This window comes from Adelges cooleyi, unplaced genomic scaffold (genome assembly GCF_023614345.1).
Source record: "Adelges cooleyi isolate 19-005CV unplaced genomic scaffold, UGA_ACOO_1.1 ACOO_flye_CR_arks_rails_tigmint_CR_PRNA_376, whole genome shotgun sequence".
Taxonomy (NCBI): Eukaryota; Metazoa; Arthropoda; class Insecta; order Hemiptera; family Adelgidae; genus Adelges; species Adelges cooleyi.
In genome coordinates this window covers 5530367-5554997 of record NW_026096053.1, presented here as the reverse complement: position 1 = coordinate 5554997, position 24631 = coordinate 5530367, and the positions used below count along the sequence as shown (strand labels likewise).

Here is a 24631-nt window from a genome sequence, read left to right as displayed (position 1 = left end):
ATTAAAGCACTTTCGACCTAATAAAATTATAAAGGCAATTTTTATTTAACGACCAACTCAAGATTATGTATAGAAAAAAAAATGCAATCGTCGCACTTGAATGAGTTCGTACACAGTTAATCCGATATTCATGGTAAGTATAAACGATTAAGTAAACCATACATATATTCAAGTGTCAAGATAATGTTTATTGGCGTTAAATATTGCGTCGATCGATACTACAAGCATAACACAAGGAGATGTCCTTAATCCATAATGTCGACAAAAAAAACGTATTGGTGACATTGATGGAAAAACCCAATTATAGTATGAAGATGATCAATTGTTCTTGTAACGAGCTTACCGCACACAGTTATGTGTGGAAACTGCTGGGGAAAAAAATTATTAAAAACAAAAAAACTAAGAACAAGACACCAGTTACTGGCGAATAATAATAGTGTACTATAATAAATTATTCTGTAGGTTTCTCGAAATTAAAAGCCGTTTTGAAATGGGTTTTATGAGTACTTATGATAATTTAATGTAATTATGTCCTTTGACGGGCATAAATTGTTATAACCTGTTGGGCGTTAATGCAGTTATAAAAGTCGAGACTTGCGCCAAAGGTACTAGTTGTGTTTTGCATATGATTATTTTTCGAAAAGTTTTATGAATAATTTGTATACAAATGGTTGGTTTTAATATTAATATAACGTTATTTTAAATAACGCATAATAAACACTCTCTACACTTTGTTTCGACGTTAGAAACTAAAAACAAACTTGTGCACAACTAAAATTAGTTACTTCCTGAAACCAATGTGGATCTAACAAAACTTAATTTTGCACATTATTATTCACAGTCGCCCCAAGCGACGTACGTTGAAAGAGTAGACAATTTAGTTTAATATTTATTGTAAAAAAAAAAAAATTCTATTAAAACATTGTTTATAAAAGTTTAGTCGTTAACTTTCAACAATGGAAAACAGCAAAAGGTAATAGACAATTTAAAATAGTATAAAATTAAATAAACGTTTCCGGAATGGAAAGCAAAACTCCAAAAATATATTTATCATATAAAAAATAATGAAAAATCATCATATATAAACAAAATTATTTTTTCGTTTTAGTTTTGAAAGTTGAATTGTTAGAAGTCGTAGTATAACATAATAAAACTAATTTTTTTTTGGACATTTCATTCAAAAATTCTTGTAAAACTAAACAATGGAAAAATTCTGTAAAAAAAAAATGTAAAAGATGATTTCATACGAGATAACACACAGAATAATATTATATCTATATAAGATATAAATATTCCTTTTAAATGTCTAGTGTACGAAACAAAAACATAAAAAATGGTATTTACTTTAGTTACGGTTAAATTTAATATCATTATTTTGTGGAACATTTTTGTTTTTAAATCATTAATTTAGTTTTTAAGTATGTTTACCGAAATCTGAAAACTTTAGAAAAGCCAATCCCATATATATTTACCAGACAGTATACGTAAACAAATTATACTTACAACAAACAAAATGTGTTTATTATCAATTTTCTCTTCGCAAAATATTAGTAATTTTGTGCCGTTTGTTTAAAAAAAAATGATTAATGATAATGTCTTCTTGCAATTGAAATATTCGTTTTAGATAGTATGCGTGTGTGTATGAATGTGTATAAAATTACATTAAAATTGAACGTGAACAACAATAGGTGCTATTATAGACGGTAAACCTATGAAATTGCGAGAAACCGAGAAGAAGCATTCGTAATTGTTCTGAAGTCGTTAACAATTAAACATGTTTAGATTCAATTTAACGCTAAATTGTAGTTATATTTATAACAATTCCGTACATATGTAATAGTATAAACCAAAGTACTTTTAATTACAATTCATACACGCACATGATTAAAAATATTTAGAGAAGGTAAAATAAATGGTTTTTGTTATTATTATACTATTTCTGTTGGTTCTTTCTTAGACGGCGCGTCGATTATGCAATATTGTTACACGAATGTTGGAAATATTAAACCATTGCCTAAATTTAGTAAAATTTCAACAATTAACAAAACGATAATTTTGTAAAATAAAATTATACGTAAATATTTCAATTACCAACAAAACATTGTCTTGATAAAACTATATGTTCCTGTAATATTTTCTTATAAATGAAATAATTTGTGACAGTACCTAATATTATATTTCATTCCTAGAAAATTATCGTGAAAGATTCTTTTAAGGGTGTCGTGAGGTTAGTGTTGGTGTGGTCCATTTTCGGAAAGTTGACCTTTTCCCAATAAATTCGCGGTTGAACGCAGGTTAAAATATTTTGTATGCTTCAACAATCGAAACACATTGAAACTTGTAAGCAGCTGTAAAACACACGAACCGAAACGCTATAAGTTATAACTATTAACTAGTTTTAGCAGCCTCCGAAGAACCCACCGTTGTTGTATTTCCATAAAACATTAACCGAGTAAATTCTATCAGCGGTCCCTTTTTAATTGAACGTCCAACGCTCGGAACAACTTACCAATAAATCTTATAATAATACAAAAATTGTATAATAATACCAGTTTTTTTTTTAATTGTATTTTATCGTTGAAAATGATTGTTGTTTGAAATGTAAGTAAATCCCCAAATACTCGCCGTTAAACCTTAGATCAAATTACGGAATTTTGCTAAAGTTTTTATTTTCAAAAAATATTTTACTGATAATAACGTTGACAAAATAAACACTTGAACTGTGTGATATTGAGTGTCGGTAGTAAATGGTTATTGCTTGGGGTCCACCGATCTGTGTACGTTCGGGTCACCGAGCCTCAACGCGGTTATTAATCTAAACAAAGCATCAGCAGCTATGCAGATGTACACCGTCGTTAAACCACCTGGTTTATTTTCGACACGACCGACATTGGAGGCGCGGTAAGCCGGATTTTAATTTTAATATATATATATATATATGTAAAAAAAAAAGGTTCGGAATTATTCATACATAAGACAGAATGTCGAATATTTAACAACAATAGTATTATGGAATATTAATAAACATCCGGAACATATTCTCCGAAACGCGTGTACCGTTTTCACATAATATTTGAAAACATTAAAAACAAAAATATTGCAAACAAATGAAATATTTTATTTATGGTGTATCCCACCGGCTTAAACCGATAGTGGTTCGATAACTTACAGCTTTCCGGGGACATTTGTCGTCTACCCGATAAATTATTCATTTTTTCCCCTTAATATTCTGCCTTTTTTACACCATTTTACATGTAACTAGGTTTAGGGTATTGTGAGCGAGTGTCAACACCGAAGAAAACCTACTGGCGTTTCTTTTGTGTTTTTCGAAATCCGTGACAATCCATGCGGATGAATAAAGCGAACTCTTATTATCGACACATTGTTCTGCGTGTTCGGATTGTTTGCGATTTACGTACAATACATACAATTAGCGGTGATAATCTTTGTGCGCGAGATCACAAGACCTTAGTAAATAGCCGTAAATCTATACAAAATATAATATACAATATGTTATACCTATGCTGTGAAACATTTTCTGGATAATACATCGAGCATACAGCGAAAAAATGAATGGTTAAAATTAATTTTTTATTGTTTCAAAAATGTTTAATAATATACACATTTTTGTATAAAATTTAAAAAAAACAACATTGTATAACATTGAATTTTATACAAAAACGTCTTTATAACACATTTTTGAGAATATCTTTAAAAATGTTTGCAGTATAAGGAATATTATTAGAGTACAAGCAATATCGTTACTATGTTGTTGCTGTGCCGAGGGGGTTTTAAGAAAGTCATATTTAAAAAAACTTCGGTCCTTATAAAGTACACCCTCATAAAATTTGTTCGGTAGAAGAAAACTCTTTTGACGGAATCGACAACGAAATTGTGAAAATGATTCATGTATCCCGTGTCTGACTCTAAATTTGTTGGTAGTTAATGTTTTTTCCTTTTTTTTTTCGTTTCATTAAATGTTTCACCGGCAAACTTTACTTGTACCGTAGTGAATAAATAACAGCTAGACCGGATAAGCACATTCCCTCGGCATAAGTACATAAGCTATACCTCACATAGCCGGAAGTCGCGTGGGCACGTTTTCCATATCGCACTTCCGAGTTTTCTTATCACGTTATTCCGCTTTCCTACCTTTTGTTTTGCATTAATACAACGTTTGATATACATTCGCATGATGTTTATTGTATTATGATCGAGTATAGTATTTCAAAAATTTGCTTAATAATATGCAATCGCGTTTCGACAATATATCATAGTTTGTTATTTGTTACGTTTCGACAAATCAAGACAACTTTCGGTACTTTGTGTACTTTAAGTGTTCAAATGCTCGTTAAAGCAACAACACGGTGTTATTGCTGGTATTATACATCTGTACTAACCGTGTTTATTTACCCAACACACCAATTATTCTATAAACGCAAACCATTTTTAAGAACCTTTTTAAAGTAAAAGTAACTAATTCGATTTGTTTTTATTAAGTAGAAATATTCGTTAATTCGGTTATAATAGAAATGTAATAATTCTATCCGTTTGGCGATTCTCGCTGACAGTAATGATAATATTTCAAGAGGAACATACAAAACACATATTAATAATTCATCAATTATATTTTTCAAGTAACTTTTGCTTTATATTCATAACAATTATATCATAATACCTTTGTACTATGGCCGACAAAATCCATTTACATAGGTTTAATTTTTAAAGGAATGTTATATTATATTATATTTTTTAAAATATTCTTTTCAAGTAGAAACAACACACAAAACAGGCATGAATGTAAATTAGGTTGTATTCGGCCGATTTTAAGGTAAACATGTATGTATAAGTGATAATTTTCTCTATAATTTCAATATGTATTGCACGATACAAGAAGTAACATACACAAAATGGCCCACTCTCTATCAAAAGGAGTCGTACTGCACCAAGTATTTTATTAATATAGGTTTTTTTTAAAAAAATCAATACGATTTATGTTATTTATTGTTATGTTATTTTATAACATAACAATAGGTTTTTGATAAAACATTATTCATGTTTAACGGGTGTACAGCGATTGCTTTTTAAATAACTGGAAATCATTTTTTTCAAAAGAGACTATAGGTACTACTAAATTTTATATCGTACAACATGTTTAACCGGAATCGTTTTCTTTTTTTTTTAATTACAAATCCTAAACCTCGTATTATTGTTAATGGTATATTATACAACGGACATATTGTTGATAGACGACGACAAACAAAAAACGTAATTTGGACTTTTTATCATTTTAATCAAACAATCTGGGTTGCGACTAAAGGGGTTTAGATTGACGCGTTCGATAATTTGTATCAATTTAAAGTTACCCAAATTCTTATAAATTCCACAATGCCGAATTCAATACCAATTCTCCTGAAACCCTGAACTTCCGTCGAAATCCTACTCCGATAACGGAACGCGCTTAGACGAAAGGTATTGGACTGAAACTCATTCAATAAATCCTCCCTAAAACATCATTATATTATAGTTTTACATATGTAGGTACTATATAAACGGCAAATTCAACCGTGTTTCATTTTAAGCCCTGATAATACCGTAACGCCGAATTGATTTAAAGAGTCCCGTTATTGTATACTGTGAATATTATTATCATTGGGTTAACATATTGCTTACGATTATTATTAATAACATAATCGTCAACCTTGAACTTGTGGATATTACCATTTAAGCAATGTCCGCCTACCTACATAGTTTCAATGTAATTGAAACACGCGGCAAAAATATACCATAATTATTACGATATTTTTGTAGCAAATCAAATACCAATAACACAACATATGTTTCCTAAATATTTAAATTAATTTATAACGGTAATAAATATAAAAAGTACTTAAAAGAATTTTTTTCTTATTATGGTTTGATTTCCATAAAATTATTAAAAAATATAACATTTACGATATTAAAAAATCCTTGTGCGTGGTATGTCATTATAGTTAATTAAAACGCATCTAATCGTATCTGACGTGTAATAGGCAATTGATTACAAACACCGAAATGTCAGCAAATCATATATCTAATATATGGATATAATGTAATATAATATATTGAAGAGGTGTCATCTTAACACACAAATATATATATATATATATATAAGTGTAACTAGAAGTTGTAATTTGTATTAGAAACGAAGGGGGAGAAAATGCTAGCCAAAAATTTGAATTCGATTCAAATCCGAATTTTTAATTTATATTTTTTAAACCCGGGGTAGATAATAAGACTTTTGTTTTTGTAACAGAAGTTTTGTACATTTTCAATCGCAGTATGGGTAGTTGCTCGCTGAAATTTTGGGCTAGCTGCAGAGCTAATTTCCTCAATGGATGTGTTTTATTGGTCCCGCCCAGGACCCGGACAAGATATAATAGCTGTACATGTTTGTAATTACCCAGAGCTTCAGAAGGGAAAAAGTCACACTGTTAAATAGATTAAGACCAAGTGCGAATGTATTATTATGATTACTAAAAAAAAAAACCTATAGAAGCGTGAGGGACGGGACACCACATTATTATCTAGTGTTAATGGTATAAGGAAGTGATTTTACAACTTATCGCTGAAACCCTATAGGACTTTATTCGATGATGTATAACGACTTGCTTGCGTCCGGATAACGTGTGTACACATACGTTTATGGTATATAAATGACCTCTTGAAAATGATTTGCTCTTCAAACGTTGCGGTAATCGATTATAAACGAGAAATCCTGTTAGAATACAATCATAAATAATAATCTTACCATGTTATATTGTTACCGCTAACGGCCATTAATAATATTGTTTTTTCAATGCGGTTACAACCCTGGGCAAGCTCAAGGCTGTATTTTAACACAGACTTTTAGCCACAGATGATTCTTGCTATTGGAATTTACATAAACCATCTGCCTGTTTTCTATCAATTTCAACGTGCATCGCCTTTTATTGATCCGATGATTTTCATAATAATTGCAATAACAATAATACTAACATAAGAGGATTGGCTCCGGACGTGTACGCACCGCGCTGGATTGTGTGTAATTAATTAAAAGTGCGCACTCATATTATGATCTAAGTAGTATAATAAAAATAATTGCGCTGTTATTATACGTTTATGGTGTCACGCTAGGTATTGTATATTTATTAGGTGCACGAGTAACATTAAATTATAATAAAATTGACGTCGGCATGTGAGTAATCCTTTAGAATAGTTACTATAAAATATGTTATATTGATTGAATACAATAGTATTACTTTGCGTCTGCCAATATACCAAACCAAAATATGCGATTACCCAACGTTTGCAAAAAGTTAACTTGTTGGTTTTATTAAATACTATAACATGACGTGTATTATTGTATACTTCCTGTATTAAAATGTATTAATGTTACAAAACATTATTCGGTCGATATTTTTTCGCTTTCTAAGGCCATCGTCATGCGAACCGTTTGCTTAAGAAAAAGAGCATAGAAAGAGTCTTAACATTTTATAAATTCTGTGCATAACGTAACCTAAATCCTAACTGTGTTGAAAATTGATCCGTGATGAAAAAATAAAAAAAGTTTTCCGCCAAATAAAAATCCACGGACATGTCGTCGTTATAAATTAAATTACATGTCACGTTTTTGATCTAAGCTACAATATCCAAGACACTATCTGTATCTTTATATGCATTACCACGATTAAACCTAGGTAGGCATCGAGTCCTTTGAAGATATGCATTGGAAAACGAGAATTGTATTTCGAAGGAAAACCTTTTTAATACTTTTTTATTTTTGGTAAAATAATAATACATACAAACATGTTTGTACCATAATATGACGTAGATGCAGATTATACACTCGTTGTAATAATACCACATATTTTTTTTTTTAAGTATCTATTTTCAAATATTTAATCCAAACGACCTCTTACTCTATCACACACAAACTCCTTGCCTGTTTCCACAGTACCCAACAAAACGCCTCCGATATCTCGAATAATCTATCCCAAAAGAATATCATAGCAAATCTTTAGAGTTTTCTACCCTCCAAAATAATACTCGCTACTAAACATAAGCTCTTAATATTAGGCTTTGTCGCCAAGCCATTTTTCTCCGTTACCTCCCACACATAACTCGAATTTATTACTTCAAAACCCTCGGATGTGTTACTTATGAATGGGAATAAATGGAAGATGGACTCCCGTGACACATTGCAGTTAAAGAGCTCTAAACAAAATGGGTAGTATTTTTTTATTTACCATGTTTGCCGGTATTTTCAAAGCTGACACATCTATTTTAGGTTTAAAGTCGACGGGCAATCACATTCCGTTCCCTTCAATTCGTTTGTATATAAATTTAAATTTAAAAAAAAATAATAAAGTACGAATACTTACGCAGTTTTATGGAATGAGACTGCTGGAATTGATTTTTAAACGTTTTATCTTTTTCAACCCCACTCGACTATTAACAAACGACAGATTTAACCTAGAGTTAACCGATAATATTATCATTTAATACTATAACTCGGGGTTAGGTTAAGAGAAAATTACTCAAAAAATGTATGAAATTGGAAAATAAAAAAATCCAATGTACTTAAAAAAGAAAAATCATTAAAAACCTAATACTTTTTTAGAATATTACTGTATGCATATCCAGTCGGTTTTAGATTTTATGTGATTTACCATTCACTGGTCGTATAGCATTTGCTATTAATTTAAAACAAATAAACTTCCCATCGTGTCTGTTGACAGCGCTATAAATTACCAAAAAATAAAGGGTAGTGATTTCAATTCAGGATATAGGCCGCTCGTAGGTACGTACAACGACAAACGCTTACAATGCAGTGTATTAAATACAACAAGAACAATAATAATAATAATTATGTTTAATAATACTTTCAAAGCCCAAAAAGTCATCCGGAACCAGCTAAATCAAGCGATTTTTTACTATACACATAAATTATATGCGTCGTCGTACGCTGTACTTACAAATCGAAACGGACGAATGAGTGAAATATTGTGTTTGACTCACAACAAAAAGATAATTAACATTTATCGTTTCGTGTTTGTCGGACGGAAGCTTTGAATAAAAATAAATGTTAATAAACCACCACTTTGGACTACGTCAACCGGCAAAATATTTTATTATCCTACACTCAATTATATAATTATAAAATTATTATCGTTATTATTATTGTCCCGAGCACTCGCCTATCCTATTAGTTATTTAAAGCAGTCGTTCAAAAACTGCGTGGCAATCAATATAACTCTTAGACATGCAAACCCCGGTATTTTCTGTTCGTTTCCATTCCAACACTCTTATTTAATACCTATCTAACCGTTTTTGTATTCACGTCGTACACAATTATACATTATGTTACACTATTATTATTGTTATTGTTATCATTAACATAATATACTAATACAATTTGTCGTTATGTACATACCGACCGCTTCGGTAGAAACGGGATCAATCATTGTTTCGCAAAATTGAAGATATAACCAAACCTCTATTCCTACATTAGTATTGGCTACAAATACTAGTATTTAAAAGCAGTAAACACAACAATATTTATTTACCTAATTGAGTTTAAATAAAATATACATACTTTGAAATTATGTAGTTTCAAAAAAGAAAACAACAACATATGTACACTATTAAAAATTCCAGTGTTTTAAACTAAAAGTTTTAAAAAAATTAGTTACAATTTTTGCCCAAGATCGAATGGTTAAAAGTATGTTTCAGAAAGGTCAAAGAAAAACGATTTTAATCTTACAACCCGAAAAACAAGGTAAATATTTCTCAAACAATTGTTTTTTTTTTTAGTCATACAAAAAAAAAATGTTGACCGTCTTATTTATTATTATTAATCCATTTTTCTGTAACTTTTATGAGATTATTGTTTATATAATTGAAAAAACTGTATTTTTAAAAATACCTCTCGAATGATTTGAAAACCCAGAGAGGTCTTTTTTTATGTGTTTAAATATTAGCAACATTTTCTGCGTGGCTTTCCCGAACTTTAAATCTATTCTAATCAGGTAATCGACGGCGCCACAACAACATATTAGAGCGATAGCGTCATAGCGAATCACTCTGTATATTATAATATATTATAGGCTTGCATGACACGTCTATTCGGTATGTACGTCCCAGACGCGTGTAATTGTTCAATTATTATTATTATTTATTATTGTAAAAGAAAAACCTGGCAGACGATTTCGCACGGTTGTTTTCATGTCAAATTAGCCTAAAAATGTGGACCGTGACCCGCAGACGTGGGCGTCTGGTCAATAAAAACAAAATTTACAATTGTAGAATAAAATATTTTTTAAAAAAACCAATACGACACAAAGACAAATCGTTTCCTGTGTGTGTGTTCGGGTTGAAAATAAAACAGGCCGACAGAAGCAAAAAAAAAAATGTCTCATGTTTTTCATTTTTTCTCCGTCTAATGCTCGTGTAACACACTTTTCTTTTGCACTCGCACAAACAGGTGTCTGAAAGGCTTTTCTAATGGTCGAGAAAGAAAATATAATATGCGTACACTTTGTTTTATTTAGTTGATGGTTTTTTTTTCATAGTTCATACTTTCTTTTTTTTTTTTGCTTATGACCAACCTAGATTTATAAAATAATGGTAAATTCTACGACTTACCCGGAAAGCGTCAATTTTTTTACAAATAAAGACTAAACACTAAGTCATTTTCTGAAGTGTCTACCGAACAGATTTCAATTTTTTTTTTTTTGTTATATAGTATAACATCTTTTCTATAGGGGCTAAAAGAACTTTTTTTTTTTTAATTTTACAAGCATTTATATTTTTACTTTTTTATAATTTTTTTCTAATAAATCTAACTAATTTTCTAATTGCAAAAACAAAAATCGGCCTTAAGCTCCCATATAAAAAATAGTAAGCTAAACGCAAGAAGAAAAAATTGAAATCCGTCCAATAGATACGACAGAAAATGAGTTCTACGGAAATAATTTTTTATGAAACTGGCCATATCTCGGAGAAAAATAACTTTAAAACTATTATAACTAGAAAAACATAATATTTTTTCACCTTAAAATTAGTCGGCACAACAAAAATGGCTACTAGATCAATTTTTGTCAAATATTGCCTATCCTTTGCTCCTTAATAAATAGCGCTTTCCGTTCCCCTTAAAAAAGAAACCGTACAAACTCTCAACAGTAACATATCTACACTTTAAACGTTAAGCATATTTATAATATTTTTTTGGGAATTTTACCCAAAATTTTAAAAATTATTGACGATTTTCATTATCTTTGAAGTCACACTTATTATTAGTTTTATATTCTGTACGAATCACATTGGCGTTAATAATTTTTTTTTTACATTTCGGAACCATAGTGTGAAATTTGTTTAGCGCCTAAAAAAATTGATGATGGTAACATATTAATCAACTCGCATTTACAACCGGCTGTCTCGTTGTGGAGGTAATCAATATTATGTTTTAAAACGCCAAAGTCGGAACTAATACGGCGTGATCCCGACGAACGAACAAACGTTATACTTACAATATTTCTCGGTGAAATATTATACTATTCACCGGGCCAATAACACGTGCATTGTTATAATACAGCCGGGCCTGTCTAGACTTCTCAGATTTTCATTTCATCATTCATTGATTTCCCCGGAGGAACCGGTGAAAGGCTAATATTAATAAAAATAAAAAATTTAATGCACCTATTCAGTTTGTGTCTTGACTGCTGTCAACTTATTGGTTGCCTTTTTCGTCTACGCCGACCTTTGCGTTCACGTACACTGTACCAACTTAAACACATAATGTATAAATACTGTATGTAATACGCACAATACTATTTTTTATTCTAGACATGATTGCTAATTTTCCACACAGCAACACTGCACGACAATGCACGTTTGTTAGCTTCTTTGGTCGACCCCCAAATAACAAACTTTCAGATAATACCCCATCAAATGATGGTCATCATGGGAATGTTACTGATATAATATTCTGACAATTTTGTACCAAAATTTGTATACCTATTGTCTTTCTTTATAGTAATTTATAATATTATTATATTCATAATTATCAAACAAAAATATAATGTTATAAAATTACATATTTAAGCTTCGATGCAGAGCCGAAAAGTTAATGGTTTTACGGTAGTGTGTTTTTATTATTTTTTGTTGTACCTAAACCTACGATAACATTTCAACCTACTCGTCAATTCTTTGTGTAATTCTTTAAATCATACACCCTATTAGGGTTAAAAGCGGAAGCAGTTCACTCCTTTCAAAATTGGTCATTGCTTAGTAATAACCATAAGACGAACACAAATCTTAAATAAAGTACCCATACGGATTGCAACGATATACTACCTTATACAACAAACAAAATAATTTAAACCGTTTCGGATTATTTTTGAAATAATTGTATTTTATGCTTCGTTGCGTGAGATAAAACTTTAAAAAAAACAAATGTACTATTTCATTTTCAATTTCGCATGTTTATTTTTTTTTTTTGATGAAATAAATAATCGAAATGTTCGCAAAGTAGTTTTTCACTTGAAGTTCAAAGTCTAGATTTAAACACTTTAACTAGATTTTACAATTGAACGTTTTACTGTTTCAGTGTTGTGCCCGCACTGAAAATCCCGTTTACGAGCTTATATAATATACGTGCCGGTGCTCTCTCTTTGTTGGTTAATTTTGTTTTTATTTATTGCTGGATAGAGATTTAAAACACTTAACTGATAAGGCGTGGTGCTACAACTAGGATTTTTATTGCGCCAACGCGTCCGTTTAACCGCCCGAAAGTTGGTCCCGACTAACCTTTAATGATTTATTATTATCATTATATTTAACGTGAAAACGTAAACCTGACGAACGGCGACAGCGATAAGACAGAAGTTCAACTTGAATAATTCCTTGAAATTATTTCATGTATAATAATATAAAAATATATTATCATATTATCATTGAAATAGTATTCTTGGAAAGGGCTCGCGGCCGCCAGTTTTAAACTATAGTTGCTCAGAATAATTTTAAAACAACTTTTCTCTTTTTTTGTAACCTGAAACAAGAAAAAAAATCGTTTGAAATATAATATTTTATAATAATAGTTGCAAAAAATTGTTTAATATTATAAAATAATATTTTGGAAAATTATTAAATATCAATAAAGTACAAATCTTTTAACGTTATTTCTTTAGAATTAAAAAAAAAATAATAATAATTTGTATTCGTATTAATATTTGATTTTCTGCAAAAATATGAAAATATTTTTGGCAGTTTTAAAGTTATTTGTTTTTCATAAGTATATAGATATTTTTTTATGGCCGGATTTCGGTAAAGAGTTTTTAGAATTAAACTGATTTAAAGGACTGCGTTTTTTTTTTTTTTTGAGTTTTTGTGCGCTATTGTTGAAAAATGTTTTAAGATAAATTACCAATGCGAGTATGTGGATAATGTTACGATCTTTATTGCGTACAAGAGTTATTACACCTTAAATGTCTAAATCCCCCAAAATGGGTATCACCTGAGACACGTTTTTTGCGCAGAATAAATCAGCGTAGCGTCCCCTTAACGAGTTGGTAGAATTATTCATACACAATTAGGTAAAAGACTCGGAAAAAATGTATAATAATAATAAAAAAAAATTAAAAATTATACACGTCGATCTTAGTATACAAATACCCACAAAAACGGCCTAATTGTTGTAGACGGTCTAAACGAAATAATATATGACGTTAAAGTAGATTGTAGAATCAATTTTTTACTTTGTATAGCTTCATTGATAGATTTTCTGGTCTTTTTTTATATGGCTGTATTAAGAATAGTTTAACATTGGAATTGATATACCTATTAAATTTCTATTAAATATACAAAAAACTATAGAACCGCTAAAGATTTGTCGATTGATTGAAAATATTGGATAAAAAAAAACATTGACAATAATTCAATTTTAAATATTTAAAAAATATTGAAATATATAATTAATGTATTTTACATATCTTACAACAAAAAAAAAACATATTTTTAAAATATTGACAAATATGTTTTCAATGTTAGTATTTGTTATAATGATGTTTTGAAACGAAATATCATATTTAAAAAATGTTATTTATAAAATATAGTTTAAATATGATTTCCATGTAAGAAATATTTTTAACTCGTTCATATAACATTTTATAAATAACACATTTGAAACATTAAATTTTGTTTCAAATCATCATTATAGTAAATTGAAAGAATATGAAATTATTAAAACATGTTGGCGGTTAGAGTTGGGATAAACAATGTTCTTCATTGGTTAAATGTCTAAGACATAATAAACATGTTTATTTACATTATGAAACATTACTATTGTATCTCCATTATTTGTGTAAGCTATACGCGATAAGTATAAATAAGACAATATAAAAATACTTCACTCGACTAACACATTGCGAAATATCCAATTAGTGACCAATTAAAATTTGTTGTGCCTGAATTAACTAAATTTTTTTAACAACCTTAAGTTATTTTAAAGATTAAACATTTACTTTTAACTTTGCAATGTTAACTAAACAGTTTAAATTATAATCAAACTTATACCTCTGTTAACTATAGTAAATTTAACGTAACTAAACAGAATCGGTATAACCGTTAACTTAGTAAGTTTTTAAATCAGCAAACAAAATTAATATAAATATATTTTTTATTTTTATCAATTTTTTAAAAACTTCTGGAAATCTGGCTTACACAACCAAAAAATAGGTACAGTTTTTTAAACCGAAGAAATCTTAAATCCTAATTACCATGTATATCGTTATATCATCAGATTTATTTTAATTAAAAAAAAAACGTATCAGCAGTCGATAAAAGCGTTGTAAGAAATCTCTGTAATATAACAATCTTGAGACTAATTCAAACAACGACTGGTAAACGCAGTGCAATTCCCCAAGATCTTTTTACGCGTTATAAAGTTTTCGATTTGTAGAGTGTATTCACGTAGAGAAAAGATTAAACTTTTGCACTTTTAGACATCCCATGGCACTGGCTAGGTACGAATTCTGATTGATGGACGCAGCGCCCGGTGCGATTGGCCGACACAGCAGTATCCACAAAAAAGCGCCTTAAAAAAAAACAAAACAAATATACATCACCTACGGGTCTTTTTTATGATTTTCTAAAATATAATATCAAGAGTTATGATTTATTTTCTTTATGTCACAAATATTGTATGTTACATGATTTTATACTTTATATAGTAATATTTAAAATGCAACAACGGTCTTACATCCGGCCTGTCGTCCATACCGAGTGCTGTTTAGCTGTACACTAAATATAGGTTTTTTTTTTTTTTTTAAACTAAACGCCAACCTCGTATAAAATACACTTCTTCCGTTGAGGCGTTTTCAAAATAAAATCGGAACGTTTTCCACTACATTCGATAAATTAAAACATTTATGAAAGTAATAAAACTTAACAAACATGAATGAAACCCTTAAAGGATTGTAACGTTAAGTAAATTATTTAAATTAGTTAATATTTCATATAAAACACAAATGTTTTGGACAGTTTTTTAGAACAAACTCAGCTACCAATGAAAAGTTCCATTTTGTCACTATTTTACTAACCATGCTTAAATGAATAATATTAGACATAAAAGAAATATAATATATAAAATATAAATACAGGTGATGGATAATCACAACCTAGTTCTATCTAATTACCAAATGTTCCATAAAAATAACCATTATTCTAAATTTGTTTTAAGATCTACTTTGAAACTCATAAGTATCGCGCGATTTTGTTAACATTAACTACAATATTGAACTTTGTTGATTGTTGCTTGGGAAAATGTCGCAGTTCCAGTTTGGTTGCAATTAACCACCTAACCTAACCCAACGTGCATTTCAACATTCGATTCTAGTTCAATAAAATTCTATAAGAACAAAATATAGAATTACTTTTCTATGAAAGTGTATTCAATTTATTTGGATTTGAAAATTTCCAAAAATCCATCGTTAAATCTTTGATTTGAGCCCTTTTTTCTCACCATAAAAATGTGAAAAAACATACACACACTTGAAGGTAGACAATTTTTTTTTTTATTAAATAAAGTCCGCGGTAGCTGTGGCCATTGGACTGACATTATTTTACATTATTAGTTTACAATCTTATACATTATACAATAAGTAATTTTATGATAGAAATAGTTCCATTTTAAAATTTTGTTAATTAGTTTGAAATTATATATGAATTCTAAGATACTTTTGACATTGCGTGGGTCTGCATTTCTTCTGTCCTTGTCGTAGCTCCGACATTCTGTGAGGATGTGTTTGACGGTTAGGGGGTGCCGCAGCAGGTGCATACGGGGGGTTCTTCTCTCTTCATGAGGTGTTGGTGTGTGATGTGGGTATGAACAACCCTGAGGCGAGTGATGGCAGTCTCCTGTTTTCTTGTGGTGTTCTCAGGGAAAGGCCAAGGGAAAGTAGTTCTTTTGATCTCGTGTAGTTTTGATGTTAGTTTAACCCATTTGTTTTCCCATTGGTCCTGTATGTTTTTGGCTATGGTTCTTTTTACGTCTTGGTATGAGCAGTCCAGGGCTGAAAAGGAATCATTGGATGAGTGGGCCAGTTTGGCGGCCATGTTAGCGCGCTCGTTGCCTGTGTTGCAGTGTCCTGGTATCCACATGTAGGATATGTGTTTACTAGCAAGAATGGCCCTAATATGTGTGTTTTGTATTTTTCTTGCGATGTCGGTGGGTTTCCATTGGTTCTAGAGGCTGATAAGGCTAGAGAGGGAATCGCTAAGAATTATGGCCTGGTTAACTTCTATGTTGTTTATAGCAAACTCAATTGCTTTGAGGATAGCCAGGGTTTCTGCAGTGTAGATGGAGCATTTGTTGGATAATTTCCATTGGATTTGCGTGTTTCCGTGGACAATAGCCATCCCAGCGTGGTTTTCTGTGACAGAGGCATCCGTATAAATAAGTGCATGCTGAGGTGTAGAGGACAAAATTCCCTTGAGAAGGTTTTTAAAGTGATTAGGGCAGGTGGATTTCTTGGGGAGTTGGCGTAAGTCCAGGTTAATATTCATTGAGATGAGCCATGGCGGGGATATACTGATTTCAGTTGTTAATATTTTTTCTAGTTCGTACGTTTTGTATACATGGTCAAATGTGTGGTTCGGCGAGTGGTGGAGGCCGGAGGGAGCTCTTGCCATTCTGGCAGCAATTTTGCATGTTTGTTCTGACCATCTCGTGTCCAAGGGGGGAATGCCCGCTATGCTGAGGATGCTGCTGATGGGGCTTGATCGGAAAGCGCCGATGGATAGTCGAATCCCGGTGTTGTGTACTGGATCTAATATTTTGATGTGGGATGATTTGGATGTTGAAAAAAGAGGGGCTCCGTAGTCGATTTTGGAAAGGATAAGAGTTTTATGAATTTTAAGTAAGGTTCCAGTATTAGCTCCCCAGGAGGTGTGAGAGAGTGTTTTGATTATGTTGATTCTAGGGATACAGGATTTTTTGATGTGTCGAATGTAAGGTAGCCATGAGGCTTTTGAGTCTAGAATCGCCCCGAGAATTTTTACCTGAGTTTTATTCATGATAGAGTGGGAGCCAATGTTTACTGAAATGATTTCTTTTTTCTTTCTTTGGTTGATTAGTATAAGACTTGTTTTGTTCGGAGCGAAACGGAAGCCGGACATTTTAGACCATGATATGAGTTTATTAGTTGAGTCTTGCAGAAGTTGTTGTATAGTGGTACTACTGGAGCTACGGCATATGATAGTGAAGTCGTCTGCGTATAGCAAAGGAGTGTTAGGGTTGCGGACACCTACGGATATGTTATTGATGGCGATTAGGAATAACGTTATTGAAATAGTATACTCTTGGGGTACGCCGTTCTCCTGCGTGAAGGAGTCTGATAGAGAGTGGGGTGTTTTCACCTGAAAGGTGCGGTTGCAGAGGAAGTTGTTTATGAATTCTAACATGTTTCCTTAGGAAAGAATTTGGTTAAGCTTATGAATGATTCTGGGCCTCCAAGCTGTGTCGTAGCCTTGGCAATGTCAAAACTGAAATGTATTTCGGATATTGGGGTGATGTTGATGTGGCCTAGTGCATTTAGTATTGCCTGGTTAAGGATGGACGGACATACGTTGGATATTATAACTCTTTTGGCTTGATTGAGGAGTCTGCGTATTGGAATTTCGTGTTCGTTTATTTATAATGTGCTCTTTGTTTTGTCAAGTAAAGGGCTTAGAATTTGTTCATTGGATAAAAATATGCATGTACGGTTCATTGAAATTTTGGATACAAATGTAATATTGCTAGGGGGGGGATTATTTGTCCGATAGCAATAATATAGTCTTTGAGATAGTAGACCGTCGACCGGGTGCAGAACAATAGCCTGTTCGCTTTTCGGTGTATTCGAGTTTGCCGTTTCTAGTGCTAAGTTCAATTTATTATTAGTGTCCGTAGAATGTTTATTTTGCGTTGTGAGATTGGCGTTTGTTGTAGAGTGGGAAGTGTGTGCGGCAGTGGTGGAGACATTAGGTGAGTCTGTAGTGGTGGAGGTGAGGTTTGTTGCAAACCGGTTTTGTTAACGCTATATGTGTAAGATGTTGTTGAAATCATCTTGGGTTTGATAATTGAATTTGTTTTTGGTTGTTCATTAGATGATTTGGAAGTACAAGCATTTCCTCTATCAGTAGAATTTAGGGGAGAGATTCTGTTAGAGCATGATGATTTGGACTGTGAGCTCGGTTTATGAAGATTCATTTCAGTGAGTAGGTTTTATATAAAATACATACTACCTGTTGAGTTCCGAATGACAGTGGTGCTATCGAAAGCTTGGTAAAGGCGATATTGCGATAAGAAAACACACGTGTTGCACTGTCGGGTGTGGAACACGTACTGGTAGACAATTATTATATCTGATAATAATAACTGGGTTAAAGTTCAATAAAACAAAGGAATACAAATATTTTCAAAAATCTACAAAATGCGTGAGTTGGTAATAACGGATATAAGTATAGTCGAAAAGCTATTGCAATAGGCAAGTTTTTTTTTTAATAACGACACAACTCGATTACAATAGTTTATGGTAATCGTCTAAGGTCAAATTTTAAGTGTATGAATGTGTCCTGCTGACAAGACGAGGCTGACGTGACGTATTGACCTGGCCTTCTTACACAGATGTGAGGAATGTGATCATTTTGGATTCAACAGATTTATAACCCCGACTTTAGGTTGTATGACTCGAATGCATTCAATGACTTTCGACTAGTCGGCTGTGTGTGATCGACGACTGCAGTTGTTACTGGAAAAAAATACATTACAAAAAAAATTATCTGACATGACTTGCTAAACTTGGCAGCAACGAAGACGATTTTTTGGGTAAAGACGTTATTAATTTTGAGCGTGCACAAGTGACATGTACGGCAATTATTTTGTTTGCTTTTATTTTAATAATTCTATGACCGAACAATATAGAATAATATTATCATGAAAATGGATTGGATGGGAACGACCGACAAGGAACGGATGACGCTTTATTGTCTCTTCGTTGGAATAATGATAAATTTAAATTACTATGGAATTACTGTCGAAAATTGAATATAAACAATTAATATGGTACATCTTAATGGCGTTTCGCAATCAAGCTATAACGTATTTCGGTATAACAGCGACGGCGATGCAGCGGTTTTCGGTGAAGATAAATTATGTATCTGATGGATTATAGAGACATGCTCATTATGGTCCAACGTTAAGCGCCGTCATAGGGAATATTTAATTATACATTGCGTTCGCCAGTAAAGTTAAAACTTTTCTCGTTTCCAAACGTTTAATAGAAGCAAAGGGTCTCATTTTCATACCGATTACATCCCATTTACAGCGATTGGAAAGTTATTGTAATACGTTAAATGTGCTTTTGAACGGTTCAGAGACAATATATTTGAGCGGTAATAATTTTTAAACGTTATTTTTTCATTTAAAAAATATATACCTACATCCAACTTGAGTTGTTTATAATGTTATTTTTTTTAAAAATATTTCCCACTATATACCAACAGTTTGATAATATTTAAACAACATTATGTGTATAACAATGAATCCCTAGAAAACCTGTTTTGAAAATATTATACAATTTTTTGACATTTTTAATGATTGGGTAGGTCTATCATTGTCGAAAATATTTCTACCTACTGAAAAGCTACCTATTGTTTTTTTTTTCTGACTAAACCCACGCCAATATTTCAACTACATAGTCGATTTCCTTATACCCATAGCACGTCTTTAGATTACAAATCGTACACCCTAGGTGCTTCTAATTTCTAAATTTGAAATTGTAACACCATCCCCTTAAACATCAAGAAATCATTCTGATAATTTACATGTTCTAAGTAAAATATTGGTTTGATGTTTTGAAAATCAATTAAAATAATTTGAAAATATTGGTGTGGCATTTACGTTATTAATACTACGTTTCCTAACAAAAATGATGCCATTATGAAATCAATATAGGTAGACAATTATTATAAAATATTATCATTTTTTAGTTAAATATTAAAAACAATACTTTCTTACATTGACTTTGACTTTTATACGTCGACTTTTAAAAATTTCGTCCCCAGTGAAACCCCGTTTACAGATGGCTACCCTCTAAAATAGGTTATGATAGAGGTCAACTCTGTTGGGTATGGGGTAAGTTCGAGGCCAACAACGAAACTGTTAAAGTTTCATATGTATCTTTCGAATAATGTATTACAGATAATAACTTTTAACAGAATAAACATTAAATCACGTGAAGTTAGTACGGAGCATGGCTTAGGGACGTCCGGTCTGTGTGCGTTCCGGTCGTTGAGACACACTACGGTTATTAATCTATAAGTAAAACTGCTAACCACATATACTGTCGTTTAAAGGCAATTTGAAAATAAAGACCGCATATCAAAACCATCGTAGCCAAAATAACAGCAATTAAGCTTTATGTCAATCAATTGAGATTTGACACTCAACAGTGAATGAAAAATAATCTTTATTTGTACTCGAATAAATGTTTTCCACAACAATAATTAATACAATAACAAAATATTGTAACTTTATTGCACTTAACTCTTTTTTTCTTTTTAAACATTTCACTTTCACTCAATAACTTTTCTTGCGTTTCTCTATATACGAGATATATAAGGGCGTATATATTCATAAATCCACTAAATAGATATTCATTAAGTTTTCATTAAACACAGCCAATGATGTAACTTAATTTCTTTAATTATTATAAACTACAGTCTCGGATTAAAATAGAACCGCAACAGATCAAATTATATTATATTAACTTTATTGTAAATGGATTCCAGGAAATGCATAATTATTATGATTTATAATTGTAAAAAAACAGCATATTTGAATTTGTAATAGGCCAAACGGTTTCACAACTCAATTAAATTTAATACGGTTATCAGTTTAAATGAAAAAATCCTATGACGAACAAAAGTAAATATAACGCTATTTTGCAATGCGGGATTTTGCTATTACCTAATTGATGTTTCTGTGTCTAAAAAAAACTCACAAAAACATCTCAGCCTATTCAGAGCTCAAATCAAACTGCTATATTAATACATTATGATGTTTTATTGTCTTTGGCGAATTTGGTCAAGTACTAACTAAAACATAACCGGGCTAATTAATAATTTTAAATTAAGAAAATACTATAACGGTATCTTTCTGTTACACATCATCTCTTTAGGTTTCTTTCCACCTCCGACCACATTTTATGCTCTTAAAGAGACATAATTTGATCAAATATAACTTCCATAATGGTTTAATGGTGTTAAGATAATAATTGCTTGTGTGTATGTTTGCAGGAGAGTTCCCATTCGCTCCGGTGTACTGTTTAGCGTGGATATGCTTGGACGTGCTGTTCTGCACAGCTAGCATAATGCACTTATGCACCATCAGCGTGGACAGGTACTTGAGTTTGAGGTATCCAATGAAATTCGGTCGCAACAAAACCAGACGGAGAGTGATATTGAAAATCATATTCGTGTGGCTCCTGTCCATTGCCATGAGTTTGCCGCTGAGTCTTATGTATTCAAAAGTGAGTATCCTAGTGGCAATTTTTATTTTTTATTTTTAGGAATCAAAATGGTTGAAATCTTATGATCAAATTAAAAAATTGAAAAAATATTCATGATGTATGGTCACACTAGCTAGACGGAGCTAGAAATGTTCGGACCCTTTAAAAACTACTAATGCTTTCTCTGAATTTCGGTAAAAATTAAAAACGTTTGCTATGTCTGATTGGTTGTTGACTTTTTCTGAGAGTTAGAAGAAGTTATAAAAAACTTAAATTTTCTAACTCCCCTCCTCTCTACTAGTTACGCTAATAAAATAAAGTTACTACCTCTTCGTGACGAAGAGGTTAATGATATTGTCATATTTTGTTTACGGTATATTAAAAGCACTATATCTAAAAAGTATCCCACACATGTTTGGAACTAATTCGACACATTTTCAAACAATTTAAACGGGTGAAGAGATGAGGTTTTACAATTTTTAACATCATAAAGTAATTTTAAGATACGATTTCTGATCTTTAGAAGTAATCGGCCCAGTGATCTCAAGATAAACGAACACACACAACATTGAAAGCTAAAATTTCTGTTCTTGAAAGAATCACAATTGGGTCAGTTTTAATGTATTTTCTACAAAAAGTACCGTTTTTTAAAATTGCTAACACATTTTTGAACCATAAATACTTTCTCGATTTATCCGGGAAAACGGAAAACTTATTTTTTTAAGGTAATTTCAAACTAATATCTTACATAAGTTATTTACGGCTAGGGGTCTGTCGGAATTTCGCGTGACACAAACGCGAAGGGTAGCGGGTGGGATAGTGTATGGATGGATGAGGTGGGAATGAGATGGTGATAAGGGAAAATCGATAATTCCCGTTTACAAGAGATGTTTGATAAAGGAAACAGAAAATCAACTGAGCTTACTACACGTTTAATCGACGTCTTTCCCTCGCGAGGAATTAATATATATATATATTTTTTTTTTTCTTCTTAAAAAAAACTAGATGATAGTGTTGGTTTTACGCTTCTCGGTCGCGTGGTCCTCGTACTAGAGTTTTAATGAATCGCCTGTCGACTCGGCGCGGTAAAAATTATTCGATTAAAAGTCTCTTTGGAAGTTTTTCGAGATATTCCACTCGAAAGGATATGAAAACTCGACGGTATAAAATCCAAGCAAATGACGGACGCGTTTCCTCGAGGGCCGTCGTAGGTGAGAAAAATAATCGGCAATTTTTCTGCCACGATAAATCGCAAGTCCTCTGGGCATAATATCTCATTGGGTTTAACACTCTCTGAAACATATTGGTTGCACATCATTGGCTCTGGTGCCGGCGTCTGATAGTTTTACGCGTTATTGGCAGCCACATAATATTATAGCGCGCGGCATAATAACATAAGGCTTTCCAAATGGATTTTATCGACATTAATATTTTTTTTACATATAAAAATTAAAAAAAATAACAATATTGCGCATCGGCACTGTCACGATAAATCACACCATTTGAGAATCGTTTTTTGGGAAAGAACCCTCCCCCTTTACATGATCTTAAAAATCTGTCCATTTAAATGAAAGTCTGCGTTTTCACATAGCATCAGATACTCGATCAAATATCAACACTCGAGTCTCTGCGACTTAGCGATTTCCATAGAAATATTATTAAAAACTATGGAACGTGCGCTCAAGCTTTATAAGTTGTCCGGGTTGAGTATTGAACGGACCGAACAGACTATGACTTAGTTCGACCGCGCAAGAAATAATAACATCATTTTTCCATTTGACAATTGGAATTTTAATTAATAACCGTCGCATTACAATCAAAGATAATATTATAATAATGAAACGGATGAGACATCATGCAAATATTTTATGCTTGACTTTCCAAGAACTCCGTCGATTTAATTTTATCCTTGTGATTTAAGTGTTTTAAAGTATACTTCTTCCTTATAGTAGAGACGAATAATATTACTTATTTACCATACCTATTCAAGAGACACTATGTATACCTTGAATAAGTATACATAATCGTGGTTATTTAGTAGGTCAACAGTAACCATACCGATGTGGGTAGCGTACTTTTGTCAAGAACTTTAACAGAGTTTTTCATTGAAAACTTTGGCGTTCCAGATGATACTCTATTCACAGAAAAAAATTCTTTGTTAACTCCTAACTAACAAAAGTAATAAGTAATATCAACTGTTTACTGTTGTATTTTCATATCAACAACATTCAACTCCATTTCTAAAGAACTCACAAATGAAACCAAATGCTGTTAATTGAAATTCGAAAAATAAAAAAAAGAGAGCAATAATATTTCGTTGAAAAATATTATATTTTATAATAATAATGACAATATTTTTATATCATATCCCATAGAGTAAAAAACAGTATTAATGTTTTAATTAACGTTGTCGAGAGTTTGTTAATATTTTTAAATAAGGTTTTGGCAGGAATTGAAAAAAATTCGGTAGTTATCCCATAACAAGTGATAATGAGAGATTTTTAACAAGAAAAAAACCGTAGACATAATGTAATGATTTTAGTTATTAATCACCTACAAAAAAC

The 24631-nt window shown here is 31.5% G+C and overlaps 1 protein-coding gene across 2 annotated transcripts in view; it reads left to right on the top strand.

Annotated features, from left to right (window-relative positions):
- Positions 1-24631, top strand: part of LOC126840910 (muscarinic acetylcholine receptor gar-2) — an 89807-nt gene that overhangs the window by 52729 nt on the left and 12447 nt on the right. For both annotated transcript variants that reach the window (XM_050576921.1, XM_050576920.1), the window contains exon 2: positions 21856-22088. In XM_050576921.1, coding sequence (XP_050432878.1) covers positions 21930-22088 — 159 coding nt within the window. In that variant the 5' untranslated portion in view covers positions 21856-21929. The remainder of the gene's footprint in view (positions 1-21855; positions 22089-24631) is intronic.